The sequence below is a fragment of the Podarcis bocagei genome, assembly GCF_964188305.1.
Source record: "Podarcis bocagei genome assembly, chromosome: 3".
Lineage (NCBI taxonomy): Eukaryota > Metazoa > Chordata > Lepidosauria > Squamata > Lacertidae > Podarcis > Podarcis bocagei.
Window position 1 is genome coordinate 29148916 of NC_138127.1, and position 14983 is coordinate 29163898.

The 14983-nt window shown below is 43.2% G+C and overlaps 1 protein-coding gene across 11 annotated transcripts in view; it reads left to right on the plus strand.

Moving 5' to 3' along the window:
• Nucleotides 1-14983, plus strand: part of ANKRD6 (ankyrin repeat domain 6) — a 66198-nt gene that overhangs the window by 21304 nt on the left and 29911 nt on the right. For 9 of the 11 annotated variants that reach the window (XM_081186552.1, XM_081186560.1, XM_081186559.1 and 6 more), the window contains exon 2: nucleotides 12249-12513. In XM_081186552.1, coding sequence (XP_081042678.1) covers nucleotides 12394-12513 — 120 coding nt within the window. In that variant the 5' untranslated portion in view covers nucleotides 12249-12393. Of the gene's footprint in view, nucleotides 1-11799; nucleotides 12119-12248; nucleotides 12514-14983 lie in introns of those variants that run through there. The other 2 variants (XM_081186556.1, XM_081186563.1) reach the window with 2 other exon arrangements.

Sequence of the window (14983 nt, forward strand, 5' to 3'; positions counted from 1 at the left end):
TTTTTGCAGCAGATGCTAATACAGGACTGTTGTTATTGAATGTACGCAAGGTTTGCTGATGCACTCTATTCTTTTTCCGGCAAATCCTCCTGCTCAGTTCCTCTTGCCCCCTTTTTTTGCAGGTGGCAGGAGAGAGACACTTCCTGCTCTCTAACTTTTTATTCAAAACATCCAGTGCTTCCAACAACCCCAAGAAGTTTTTGAATAAAGGTTAGGAAAAAAGGGAAGAGTCTTATTTCTTTCGGGCTGCATTGGGATCACCATTAACAATCTTTGTTTCATACGCCCCAGAAAGCTTTGAGGCACATTGGCAGGATGTGGTAGTTTTTGCCCACTGTGAGTGAGCACTGAGGAGAGATTTGACAGCAAGACTGAGGGACCATCTCTCATTTTGCTCCTCTCCTCCCAAAACTGTTTACATCCAAGTTTGTCTTCATATAATAACTGCTATAAAATGTTAAACAGCTTGTGGCTGCCCCTAGACCTAGTTTCTTCTCACCTTCCTATCTCTTTTTTTAATGGTTTTGCAGTGTCTTTTAGGTAGTAAGCCTATGAACAGGGACTTCCTTGTTTTTAAGCTGTGTACAGTGCTTAGTAAATGTTAGAATCATAGAGTTGTAGTCTAGTCCAGTGTTTCCCAAACGTTTTTGGGCAACGGCACACCTGTTTACCGGAAAAAAATCTCGCGGCACACCACCATTAAAGCCCCGCCCCGTGACGTCAGCGCGCAGCGTCACGCCGGGAGGGACGCACAAAAGTGAAAGTTTTTTCCCTCCCCCTTGCCGGGGTGGGAGGAGGCAGCAGAGCGAGGGACTGAGGGACGGCGGCAGCTGAGGCGGCGGCGGCTGTTGTGGTGGTGGCGGCGATAGCGGGCGGAGGAGGGGGCGGCGGCGGGGCTTGAGGAGCCGTCGCCGGGAGTTGCTGCTGCTGCTGTTGCTGCTGCTGCCCGGACATGCCGGCCTCCTCCTCCTCCGCTGTCTCGCGCTCCTCCCTTTTGCGCGCGCTGCCCCGCCGCTCGGCACCACCACCGCGGAGCCGCCCCCGGCTCGACGCGGATCCTCGCCGCCGCCGCCTCTCGCCGCCCGACTCGCCCGCCTCCCTCCCACGGCACACCAGCCGATGTCTCACGGCACACTAGTGTGCCGCGGAACACCGGTTGGGAAACACTGGTCTAGTCCAACCCCTTGCAGTGCAGGAATCTGCAGTGCATCTAACCTCTGCTTAAAAACCACCAATGAGGGAGACTCCACAACCTCTTGAGGGAGGCCATTCCAATGCTGAACAGCCCTTAAGGTCAGAAAGATTTTCCTGATGTTTAGTGGGAAACTCTTTTCTTGTATCTTGAAGCCATCAGTTCGAGTCCTACTCTGCAGAGCAGGAGAAAACAAGCTTGCTCCATGTGACAGCCCTTCAGATATTTGAAGATGGCCATCATATCTCCTCTCAGTCTCCCCTTTTTCAGGCTAAACATACCCAGCTCCTTCAACCGTTCCTCATAAGGCTTGGTTTTATAAATTATTATTGTGATTAAGATGATGATAATCCTTGCCCCAGTTTAATCATTCAAAGATGGTTATTTCCTTCTGTTATAAAAAAAAATCAAATACCTCCTATGGCATGGACAGCTAAAGCAGAATGCTCTGTTTATATATCAGGCAGATTTGAGGCTTAATTGTTCTTTGTGGGATTAACTTTTTTTCTTTTATTGAAAACTTTATGCATTTATTTAAAGATTCTTAATGTCCTAACCTCATAAGCACCTAAGCTTTAATTTTGCACATGAGAAGAAAATTCTGACCCTAATAAAGCAGAGTACAGAAACCACTCAATATCTCCTTATCTTTGAACTACCAGAGCTTGTTTGAACATTTCCCTTAAATCTTCAAAAGGAGCTTATATCAAAAGGGACTTATTTGAATAGCTAAGGTCCTCCTAGCCAAATGCCATGGGTTTCATGCCTTTATTCTTCTCTCTTTCCCCCTTCTTTTTCATGTGTCTGTTTTTCTCATTCATACTTAAAACACTCCAGGAAGTTAATAACTGTACAGTGTGTGATAGAACATGTTATGTATTGAAGTTCTCACCTTGGCCACCAGGAGTATTGTGTATGTAGTTTTCACTCAGGTCCACGTCAGTTATTTTAGGCAGGAAACCCTGGGTTGTTGTTGCTACATTGTTGACAGCCGGCTGCCTATAAAAGCAGGCCGGCTGAGCTGTTTGCAGTTCAGTTCTGTCCAGCTTACAAATAAAGAGCTGCTCTGGAGAAATCGCTGTGTCGTCTGCTATGTTCGCCCACAACTTAACAGAACATTTAATTTTAAACACATGGTAGCCTTGAACTTGTTCATCCCAAATCCATATTTCATGCAAGTAAAGATCCTTATGCCATCAATTAACAAGCTTAGGTGTATCTCATAGACTCATAGAATTGTAAAGTTGGAAGGGACCCCGAGGTTCATGAGGCCCACCCCACTGCAGTGCAGGAATCTCAACATGTGATTGGACATCCAATTTGAAAGCATACCAGATCCTGCTTAGCTTTGCAACTGTGAAGTTATTATTAAATAATGGAGGTTTCACAGTGCTTGCCTCTTCCAACTGCTTATTAGTTGTCCAGTAAAGGTACAAATATACCAACACCTTGTCTGTTTTTTTTTAAACAGACAAAAAACCTTTTATTATAAGAAAGAAACAACATTCCAAAATAGCATGTACTGCACAAACACACCTAAACAGTATTGCCATACATAACAGTGCATGATGATATCAAAACCCAGGTGCAGGTATTATATTTTTGTATTTCTCTGACATTTAGATAATTTGGGGGGTTATCCTTAAAAGTAGCATCTTACCAACACAGGACTCATGTCTTTTAAACTGTATGATGCACAGTCCCAAATCAAATTTTGTTATTTCTAAATTGGGTTGAATCCTAACCTTTAGTGCAACAAGTTTACTGAGTAAACAGAAGCTGGTTTACCTTTGTAATGTGCAAATTGAAAACGGAACACGATTTAAATACACAAACATACAATCAATTTCAATAATTTTAGACTGCAATTGTATATGTACCGTATTTTTCACCCTATAGGACGCAATTTCCCCCCTCCAAAAATGAAGGGGAAATGTGTGTGTGTCCTATGGGGTGAATGCAGGCTTTCGCTGAAGCCTGGAGAGCGAGGGGGGTCAGTGCGCACCGACCCCTCTCGCTCTCCAGGCTTCGCGCAGCTCTCCGCAAGCCGTGGGAGCCTGGCGCTGGGCTCCCACGGCTTGTGGAGAACTGCCTGTTCTGGGGGCTGGGGTCGGGGGAAGCTTGGGCTTCCCCTGCCCCAGCCCCGCGCTTGGGGGGGGGGAAATAATTTTGCTCCCCTTTATTTCCCCCCCAGAAACTAGGTGCGCCTTATGGGCCGGTGCGTCCTATGGGGTGAAAAATACGGTATATACCTTGGAGTCAGCCTAATTTTATACAGTCTTGAGTAAACATATAGACTTCCACTGTTAGAAGTGCGTAATATTCAAATAAATTATTTGAAAAGTGGGTAATCTTTACTGTGGACCAGGATACATGCCAGTAAGTTGCTGTTCTATATATTTTAAGAAAGCTGGGAAACAGTGCTAACTCGGTGCATTTAGTAAGCCAACAGAATTGATTCATAATTTGTTCAAACCATTGTGTGCTTGCAGTTAAAATGCTATCTCTGTCTTTAAAAAAACAACCCTTCCATGTTGTATTTTTGGAAGAGAGACCGCAGCATCATGAATGCACATTTGCTTTCTGTAGTTACCATTTGTTAATTGTATTTGCGCAGTTACTAATCTAGGCACTGTTTATACATTAATGCCACTTAAAACTTTGCAGTGGAGATTACGCAGTGTGGTGCAAAGGTCTTCAGAAAAAAAAATATTGTGTGAGGATGGGTACATATCAGATATCATTGTATTTGAAAAGCCTAGTAGGCCTGCAGGCCATGTCAATGGTGCACATTGTTATTGGCAAAAGGCATGAATTACAGATCTCCACAGCAAAGGCAGAAACAGTGAATTTGCTTGGGTTGACAAAGACAAGTTTCTTCAGCTTGTATTGACCCTTTCTTTCCCAGGGGGAAAAAAACAATCTCTGCACCCCCTCTTATGCTAAGTACTCTGCCAGTAGGGTTGGCAGGGATCCAGTGCCAATGTCTGACTGGTGTCAAGCACCTGCTTCAGTTCGTTTCCTCATTTACGTAGAAGCGAGGAAATCACCCTAATAAGCAGAGATGCATATATTAAGAAACGAGAACACAGAAAGACTGGAAGAGTCAGAACAAAGAATAAACTGTCAGGGAACCCTGGGCCATCAGGGGGTTTGTTAGGCTCTATCTTGTCTGTGTCTGCCCCAAAATCCTATTCATGAGCAGCCATCCATTCAAAATGTGGATATGAAACTAGAAATTCAGAACTCCATCCACCAGAAACGGAGGGTGATTCAGGAATATGGCTTTGCTTCAGCTGCCATGAAAATAGAGGTTATATTGTGCAGGCACTTTTCATCCTTGCCTTGATTGTTAACTGTAATATATGGAGACGAAAGGTAACGTGCTGTAAGGGTGTGGAGAAAAGGCAGAGGCATTTCTTAATCTGGTTGATGTAGGAAGTGGGTGTCTTTAAGGCTTGTTGGAAGCCAAGCTTCTAAACCAGGCTTCCTCAACCTTGGCCCTCCAGATGTTTTTGGCCTACATGAACTCCCATGATCCCTAGTTAGCAGGACCAGTGGTCAGGGATATGGGAATTGTAGTCTCAAAACATCTGGAGGGCTGAGGAAGCCTGTTCTAAACAATAAAGAACAGGTTCCTGACTGACAAAGTTGTCATATTTAGGGAATTTATGACTTCATCTTTTATGGGTTACCTGGGCTGAAAGGGGTCAACTTCAACCTTCCCAGGAAAAAAACCAACCAACCTGGAATTTACCCCACAAGAAAGACACTGACTTTATCCATTCTACAAGGTAAACCAAACTATTATTGGTACTCAGTGGCGTAGCGTGGGGGGTGCAGGGGGGCCCGGCCGCACCGGGCGCAACATCTGGGGGTTAGAGTTAGGGGGCGCAAATCCACGGGTTAGGGGGCGCAAATTACTTGCCTTGCCCCGGGTGCTGACAACCCACGCTATGCCACTGTTGGTACCATGCAAATGTGCAGGCTCCCAGAAAGGAGCTTGCTTTATCTCTGGTCCTTTGGACTGCTGCACCACCCTTGAACTAAGCCAAGGTTTGGCTTAGCGTGTAATCCAAACACTGGCCCATGGCTAAGCTCTCTCTTTGCTAATTTATGAGCTACTTTGAAGAACAAACCATAGCTATAGCTCATGGTTAGAGAGCAGAAAAGCAGAAGCCCAGTTCGGATGGTGTCCTAATCCACACCTTAGCATGGCGTTGTAGTCTGTTAATTATTTATTTCATAAAATCTATTTACTGCTTGATTGTAGAAAAAACCCTTAAAATGATTGATTATGATTTGGTGTTTAATAAGTTTGAGTTGAGGAGATGGGAGGAGGGAGAGAAAAGAGGCAGAAATAAATACATGCTGAAAATGTGACTGGAATAAGCATTATCTCCTTAAGCATTATTTGAGTCCTTTCCTTTTGGACAAAGGAGCAAATATAAAACAAGGCATGAGAGTAAAAAGACCTAGAAGCTCCTCTGTGGGTAACCCACACGTTGTATGGTCCTAGCAAGTCATAATTTGGGTTGTTGTGCGAACAAGTAGTCTGTGTTTTGTGGCAGCTACAACCCTCCCTGAACTGTAAGCCAGCTACGGGATAAAAAGGAGAATCATTCTCATGCAAAAGAAGAAGTGCCATTAGCAGAAAGATTGTTGGCTTGTGTTGGGAAAGCAAACAGATGCAAAACCATACTTTGAAATTTCCTTTTCCATAAATGAATCATGGCATTATGTTTCTAAGAGTTCTGCCCAGGAATGCAAATTGATTACTAGAGACACTCTGCTCTCCTGTTCCTTTTTCTAACCCTGCTGGAATTCATTCTCTTATGTGCTGCTGGAAGGAACAGAGCCCATGTCCTCTTTTCCTTTGGGTCACCCTAGCAAGGAAAGTCCATCAGTTACGCGGATGCTGTAGCAGATGGTGTCACGTCCCGTGGTCTGAAAAAAGTACCCCCACCCTCTGTTCCTGCTTCTGTCTTTGACATGTGTGATCCTTTGGATCCTAGTCTATAAAGATGTGCTTTTTAAAAATCTGTTTCGAAAATAATGAATTATTTAACAACTGCTGGAGATTAAATGAACTATTTGAGTGCGTTGTGTTTCTATTTTTAAAGAAGCAGAATTCAATTACTCCACTGGTCAGCTGATCTTGTATAGTGTGTCATGACGTTCTGTTAGAAACAGAGTGTCCTGTTTCAAATGAAACCCTTTCCAGGCTGGCTGGGAAATTGAAAAATTAGGCCACAAATAGAAAGTTATAAAATGTATTTATGATTTTCTTGGCAGCACTGCTTGCCTTAGACCATAATGATTGATTTTCGCATAACGTTAAGAGCAAAATTCATTAAAAGCACAACTAAGACCGTGTCCTTAATGTTCTCACTTTTTGTATATATTGACCTTGCATAATTTTCATGAGCGAAATGGCATTTATCAGATGTGACCAAGTACTGTTTACTGTAAAATAGGTGTGGGGGACATTTTTTCAGCTGGAGGATTCCATTTCCTCATGGGCAACCTTCAGGGGTAGGTGGGGCGCACACCAGTGGTGGGTAGGGTCTAAGGCAAAAACCAAGTGGAACCAGAGGCAAAAGTTTGCAGAGCAATGGATTTCATTCTTTTGTACATTCTAGCCATGTAAAAGTCGGGAGTTTCTGCACGCACCCACAACTGCTCATCCTCTGTTTAGGCAAAGAAAAAGTCCGGGGACAGATTCCAGCCAGATAAAAGCACCCAGGAAGGGTATGAGACATGGGCATTGTGGGGTGTGGCTTGGGGCCCAGGAACTGGCTAGAGGGCTGTATTTGACCCTCAAGCCTGAGGCTGACCCTTGATATAAGAGGTACACATCACCTTGGTCCTGAAAGACCTCCAACCTAGCCCTTCTTTATTAGGTTCATCCTGCCCGGTTCTCCCTGCAGCAGTCCAGGAATTGTGAAGGAACAGAATCCCATGATTAATCTACTCCATCTTTAACATGGTAGAGCGGACTCAACATACTTAAACATAACATAAAGTGAAGCTTCAACATTTCTTCCATTTCTGCAACTGATATTGCACATCATAGTTAACCAAAACTGCTTTTCTGTTTCCCACGCTGGCACATTTTCATGGTTAACGTTCATGAAGTGTGAATATTGCCAACCAATATTTGGCATTCCTAGTTCGTTCCTCCAATCCTATAAAGGCTCTTGTAACTCACCAAGCTTATGTACCCCCACATGTTTTCCCGCCTTGTTCAGATATTCACCCCACGTCAGCCTTCGATATGTCCACCAATCCTATGCATTTTCCCATTAGGATTTCATTCACTTCACCCATCTTCTTTTGCTGCTGTCCTTTACCTGACGCTCCATTACTTTCGTTTGTGTTCTTGCTACTACCTGAACTTATGCCGAGTCTTAAGTAAACAACATGGTTGGCTCCAGATATGATGGCAAGATTGGACATTGGTTGGGAACATGAGCCTGGCATTCATGCTTTTTACAGAACATACAAACAGGTCAGAAGCAGCAAGAGAGGCCAATGTCAATTTCACAAGTACCCTTTCTGTCTACTTTTAAATAGAAAATCAGAATCGGGGAAACCAGGGGGAATCTTACTGAAAAGCAAAAGCAACATGCAAAATGAAAATTGCTTAGTATGGGGGTCACTTTTTTGTATGGACAATGGCAGCAGGGAGAAAGGCACAGTGCAAGGGCAAACGAGAGCTGAAAAGAAGTGTCACGGCGAGTCTTTTTTTAATACAGTGGTACCTCAGGTTAAGTACTTAATTTGTTCCGGAGGTCCGTTCTTAACCAGAAACTGTTCTTAACCTGAAGCACCACTTTAGCTAATGGGGCCTCCCACTTCTGCCATGCCGCCGGAGCATGATTTCTGTTCTCATCCTGAAGTAAACTTCTTAACCTGAAGCACTATTTCTGGGTTAGCGGAGTGTGTAACCTGAAGCATATGTACCACTGTGATCAAAAGCAGCTACATGGTCCTCCAAATTGGATTGGGCCAGTCTTTTTCTGGGATGGGAGGTTTTAGTTGACTTTCCCCATCACACCAATTTCATGACTTTAAACTTAATGAATTGCTATTATTCGGGGGGGGGGGAGACAGCTGCAATGTGGGTATTGGGTACCATTGCTCTGCTCACTCTGCAGCTAATATAAACTGTGGGAAAGAGTTTAACCTTTCCTTCCCCGGAGCCATGCCCCTAGTGCATTCTGGAAGACAAAGAAAAGTACATTGTGAGATCTTGTTGCAGTTTTCTTTGCATTGTTGTAGTTTGGTCCAGTTTGGCCAGCATGCAGAGTAACAACATGACACATGTGTGGGTGCACAAGGTTTAACTATCCATCTCCATACATTTTTGTAGCTTGTTTTGTTTTAGAAGGGGCGTTCATGATTCCTCAATGCAGCAGAGCTTCACCCATGATTTCCCCAATTCCCAGTCTAGTCGGCACATACAATCTCTCCTTAAATAAAGTTCAACTTGGAACTGACTCGTGGTATACATTCAGTGTTGAAAAGTGCTAAAACCTGGACATTGCTAACCTTATCTCAAAGCCACCCATCCTTGTTGCTTTGAGATGCCTTTTCCCCTCCTGTTAACTGTCGATGCAGCAGTGAATGAGTCATTGAGGGATATTCTTGGATTCCATTATCTGGAAGCTGATTACATCATTGCCTCATTGCTGTGGGTCTGAAATACTAATTCTTTTTGTCAGTCAAACTATCCTTTTTGCTTTCTCTCATATCTTCTCATAAGCAGCATTAGGAAGAGTGATTTTCACTTCTAAATCTCTGTCCTCCTAGCTGGCAGATTCTCTTTTCTGCAGGGTGGGGTGAGGATGGGCTTTCTTCCTTTTTTGCCACAGGTTTTAGCTTATTTCAAGAGCACTTGTGCCATTAAGGAACTTGGAATTTGAACACACACACAGTGTTAAGATCTTCTCATGTCATTTCATATTGATAAAGGTGGGAGTATAGAAAATAATAATAAACAAACAAACAAACAAACAAACAGGGGGTTGTTGGGTTTTTGTTGTTGCTGTTACTGATATTAATTTTGTGTTACATTATTTTTGGATCTTATGATTAATGCTGAAACTTCAATTTGATCGTGATCTTTTTTGATGTGTTCTATTTATAGTTTAAGACTACTTTTGTAATTATGTAAATATTTTCAGCTTGTAAGCCCCCTTGAGCCTGGTTTTACTATGGAAAGGCCGCAGACGATGATAATGGTGATGATGAAAGGCCGTAGATGGAATTAACAGCTGAAAGCTGAAGGCCTGGTTGAAGAGGAATGTTTTTGCCTGGTGCCTGAAGATAAGGAAGGAAGGTGTCAGGCAAGCCTCCCTGGGGAGAGCATTCCACAAATAGGGAGCCACCACAGAAAATACCTGTTCTCGTGTTGCCACCTTCCAGACATCTCATGATTGCATGATTGCAAATAAGATGATTGCAGGGTCCTGGCTGGTTCATACTGGAAGAGGCGGTCCCAGAGGTATTGTAGTCCTGAGTCACATAAGGCTTTATAGGTCAAACCTGAATTGGGGCTGAAAACCAATTGGCAGCAAAGCTTTTATTATTGCTTTACTGCAGCACTAAGCACCTGTTCCCATTTGAGACTAAATTAGCATCAACGGATGTTAACCAGAGGTTTCAGCATGACTCTTGAGAGGCATTATGATGGCCTCCCTGCTAAAGCAATGACTACTAGCTAGATGATTTGGAATCTCAGACATAGGACAAGGGTAAAGACTTCCTGGTCAAGAGTGAGTGGTTTATCCTTTTTGATCCACACACTTATTTGTATTTATTTGAAAGATTAAAGTTTGTTTCTTACCAATCTATAGGTTAGACAAGAAGCTGAGGACACCTCCCACGCCACCCCAAATCCTGGGAACTAGTTTAGCCCCTACAGAGCTGCAATTCCTGGCACCCTTCATGATCAACAGTTCTTGGGATGGATGTGCTTTAAATGTGCTGTAGTGTGGATGGAGCCTGAGACCATACAGGATTAACTTTTTCCTTGCTGTTGTAGCGTAGTCTCTCTCTTCCCCTTTTCCTTTTAGTTTTCTTTTTTTGGGGGTGGGGTAACAGGTGTCAGAATTTTTCTTACTTGAGAGAGATAGAGGCAAGGCTGTTGTTTTGTCATAACAGAAAGCTTAGATGAAAGTAAGGCAAGGTCCCCCTCCCCACATTACATCACTTGCTGTTGCAATGGTTGTGGTGGACAGCCATCCAAATACTGAGAGACCTCAAACAGTTTTTAAAGAGATGCTGTTCTGCCGAGTTAGTATAATCCACAATAAGCAAGATTGAAAGGATGGTAAAGGATCCAGTCAGCAAAAGAGGAAGACAGGACCTCTAAATCACTGTATGGAATGAAAAAGATTCTAGTGATGCCTCAACGAAAATTATTGGTGCAATAATCCGGGCTGAGTTGCCGAAAAATATAAAATCAGGCTTTGAGATATTAGCCATTAGTAAAGTTGGAATACTGAGAGATTCTGTTAAATAAGCTTCCACCTCTCTACAAGTCTTGGGGAGTGTTGCTAGAGAGTTTTTCATGTGTTAAATGTGTGATGAAAGTTTAATTATATATGTTTACAAGACATATTATAGTATATAAATGTCCTGCCTCACTTGTTCCAAGGGAAATTTATGATATTTAAGTACCAATGGTCCCCTCTCCTGGTCAGCTGCCTCTGCCACACACTCTTCAGAGCCCTTTCAGTCCCTGACACTGCCTTAAACTGAATCAGACTGTTGTTTCTTCTAGCTGAGTTTTGTCTGCATTCACTGGCAGCAGTTCTCCAGGGTTTCAGGCAGGAGACAGATGCCAGGGATTTGAACCCAGGACCTTCTGCACGGAAAGCACATGCTCTACCCCTGAGCTGTGGCATTTCTTTCATAAAGCTTCTTTGTGTTTCCCATGGCAAAATGAGTAATCCATTTTGTCAAGTGTTGTGTGGACAGAAAAGAAAAGTGTACTAATCTCTTCATTATTTTATCTGCCCTGATAATTAAAACGTAGTTATATCTGTAAATACATTTAGGACAAATAACAACAACAACAACAACCCACCACCACCTCCCTCACACATGTTTTTAGATACGTTGTTATGTTTTTAGAGTGGCTGGGGAAACCCAACCAGATGAGCGGGGTATAAGTGATAAAATTGTTATTATTCAACTATCTGACTTTTAGAAGACATCTGAAGGCAGCCCTATTTAGGGAAGTTTTTAAGGAATGATGTATTTATTATGTTTTTGGAGATGTTGTTAAGCCGCCCAGAGTGGCTGGGGAAACCCAGCCAGATGGGTGGGGTGTAAATAATTAAAGTATTGTTGTTATCACAGCAAAATAGCCATAAAGCCTGCATATTATTGGGGATACTTTTGCTCTTTGGGTGCCATTCCCAAAGAATAATCTCTGGCAACAGATCCTGAGAGTGCAGTGCTGATTGAAATCACGAGCGAGTCAGTTTTACAATATTCTTAACAATCACGAGACTCCTGCTGGAAGACATTTAGACATAGATAATGGATTGATACCTACACACGCCGGAGGTTGTACTCTGTGAAAGTGAGTACACCAGTAAGGGAGGAGGTGCCGTGATTCTGTCCATTAATGGAAAGGCTGTGGAGGGGTTCATTTGTAAGCAGGCTTACAAATGAACATCCTGGAGCGACAAGAGAAGGCAGGATGGTTTCCGAGCAGCGCATCCTCTCCCCTCAGGTTTCATGCATTCGCTGCGGTGTGGAGTTAGAAATATAGTGCCATTTACGCACTGTAACTACTGATATTCCTGTTAAACAAATGGACGGCAGAAGGATGTTCCGAAAGTATATCTTTCTCAGATCCTCTGTGTTGCATGTAGGAATCCAACCATTCTAGCTTTTTCAGTCTTCCAGGTATTGTTTGCCACTCCTCCTGCTGCTTTTCAAATAATTTTTAAAGGAGTAATTGCTGCTGTTTTGTTTTCCATGATGTGACTGAGAGTGTGTTTTGTGTCTCTTCCCCTCTCCCTCCCCCTTTACACAGATGCAGAAGATGGCATAGCAACGGATCCAATCTTCCACCAAACTGGGGTCCCTCTGTGCACTGCAGTTGGACTGATGTGAAGCTTTTGTTTTGGACTGGAGGAGCTTGCCCACAGCTTGTCCTGAAATCCATTCTCTCCTAATTCATGAGCCAGCAGGATGTGGTCGCCGTGCTTTCAGAACGCCTTCTCATAGCTGCATACAAAGGGCAACTGGATAATGTTGTGCAGCTTATCAACAAGGGTGCCAAGGTAGCCGTTACCAAGGTAACAAGAGAAAAACTCCTTACAAATTCATGGAGAACTAACCTCACTCCCCAAGCCATTCATTCTTTCTGATAAATGTTCTTTTGGCTTTGAAAATCTAATTGTTCGAGGAAGTGGTGCGGACGAAAGTATTTGATTCCCCCCCCCCAACTTGGGCCAGTTGCATTTAAATGAGACACCATTTAGATGTGAAATAATTTTCCTTCTTTTTCTGCTGTTCTTCCTTCTCCAAGGGAAAGAAGCCTAGAGCATCATAAATGTGCAGAGTTGAACAGTGAATCCACTTCTATATTTTTCTCAAAAGTGCACACTGCATTTTGCAGTGGCAAAATTAATGGTTGTAGGGGGAGAAATCAAAATGAAGTTATCTGGGGCTGCCTGGAAAAAACAACACCTCCTCTGCTTTAAAAGGGCAGAGAGCATCCTGTTTGTCTTGGGGAATGTTACTCCAGCTGTAAATAATATATTTTAGGGAAGAGGACTGTGAGTAAAATTTTCATCCCCTAATGGCTGGGAACATAGTAAATGCTTCTAGTATACTGTGTAATCCTACTGATTTTTCAGAATTAAGGTTTGGAAGGGGTGGGTGAGATACAGGGTTTGAAAACTTTGATCTAGCATTTTTGAATCCAGCTTCCAAATTTCACCAAAATCTTGTTCGAAACAAAACTGTTTTCCAACCATATATGTTTACAAATGGGAAAATGACAAAAATATACATTTCTCCACATGGAAGGAGGGTGGGAGTCTTTGCATTTTGTGTTGTCCTAGCCTGGATCCAAGAAGTTGGGAATAGGGTGCTTCTCCTTTGTTGCTTTTATTCCATTCTTCCAGAGGCCAGCGGTTTAAACACATGCTGCTGTTCAACATGAGTGGAATGAAAGTTGCAGGTCTTTAATGGTAGGTGTGGCCACAAGGACCCTTCCCCCAGAGAGTGGTCATTCGGGTCAAGGATGGCACCAGAGATACTTGAAGTGGTGGTGACCAGGAGGTGGAGGTGGCCTTCCTCAGGTGCCTCCCATATACTGAAAATGTATATGGGGCAGCCAATTTGCACAACATTCCAGGCTTCTTGGCAACTGACCTCACCTCTCTTACCGCTCCCCTCACTTTCCTAACACATAGGTAGGAGAGAGATTTGTTTCACCTGGGAAGCACCAAGAACTTCAATATGTCTGGTAGTCCTAACATGGGGCTAAGATTCCAGTTGCTCTCCTAGGGAGGAATGTACTTCTCCAGGAAGTACTGGATTTCAGTCTGTGCTACCAGCCTATAGACAGTGTGTATTCCTGAACCCTGTAAAAGGTTGTGGGGATGGACCCCCCAGGATGCTGACAGTCTGTTCACCAGTCTGTGACTCGAAGGTGCCCCAAACAGCTGAGCATCATTCTGGTGGAAGAGAGGGCTATTCATCTGGAACTACTAGCCTATCAAATATAAGTAGCTGGTCAGTGAGTCCTTAGAAGAATGGACCGTGCACCTGCCAGTTCCACATAAATAGCAAGGAAGACAAGTGCACTTGTCAAATCTACGCTCCTAGAATGGTTGGAGTTTTGTGCAATTCCCGGTGAGAGTTGATTGTGATGGTTCTTGCGGGCACAAGCCAAATTGAACAGAAAAATGTCATGAGCATACAGAAAGAGCCTCATGGGTGAGACTGAAGCATGCATTTAGGTTTCCCGTTGAAATAGATGGGATATTGTAATGCTTAACTTTGAGTGATTTATGCCTTAAATTTTAGACTTGCTTCAGAGGTGGCATAATTTTAGAAAGCTTTGAGCTATAAATTTGGTAGCTACATAGGTGTAGTGCAGTCATTCTCCCAATTCCCATTTGGGACAGGGTTTCACCTATCTTTATAGGAATGCCCAAAGGAAAATTACAGACACATATTCTACTGTAGATGCAGCTGCAGTTGCTTATAGCAGGAATATACATTACCTTAGCATTGGAATGTGAGGTCCCACTCCTGCAATAGTTCTGCACTTCTAAACAGGGAGAATATCAGTGCGGTATGGAAGAATCTCTTTCAGTGGAATGGGGTTAGAATGAATATATAGCACTGTGTGCAAGCCCTAAAAATCTGTGCTAGGCACAACTGTAGCTCAGTTCAGTTCTAATGTCTTTCCCTAACTGAACCACTCTTTTATATTCATCCATCCCTTTGCAGTAAGCCTAAGCTACATTTCTTCTTCCCCAGTAGTATTTCCTTCTTTAGTTCTTCAGTTCCAAGGCGGCCCCTTTCACTCTATCCGTCCAGAACATTGGAAGCATCATCTGACATGTTATCTTGGAAACTTGCAGGTGGAAAAAAATGTTCTGAGATTATTTCACTGACAGGCTGCTAATGTTCATTTTCAACCCACATTAATTTTAAGGGCTGGAGACAGCTCAGAGTTCAGAAATGACAGGGTCCAATCTTAACTGGTAAGATAAATCCTGTAACAGAAATGTCTCCCATCTGAAGCAA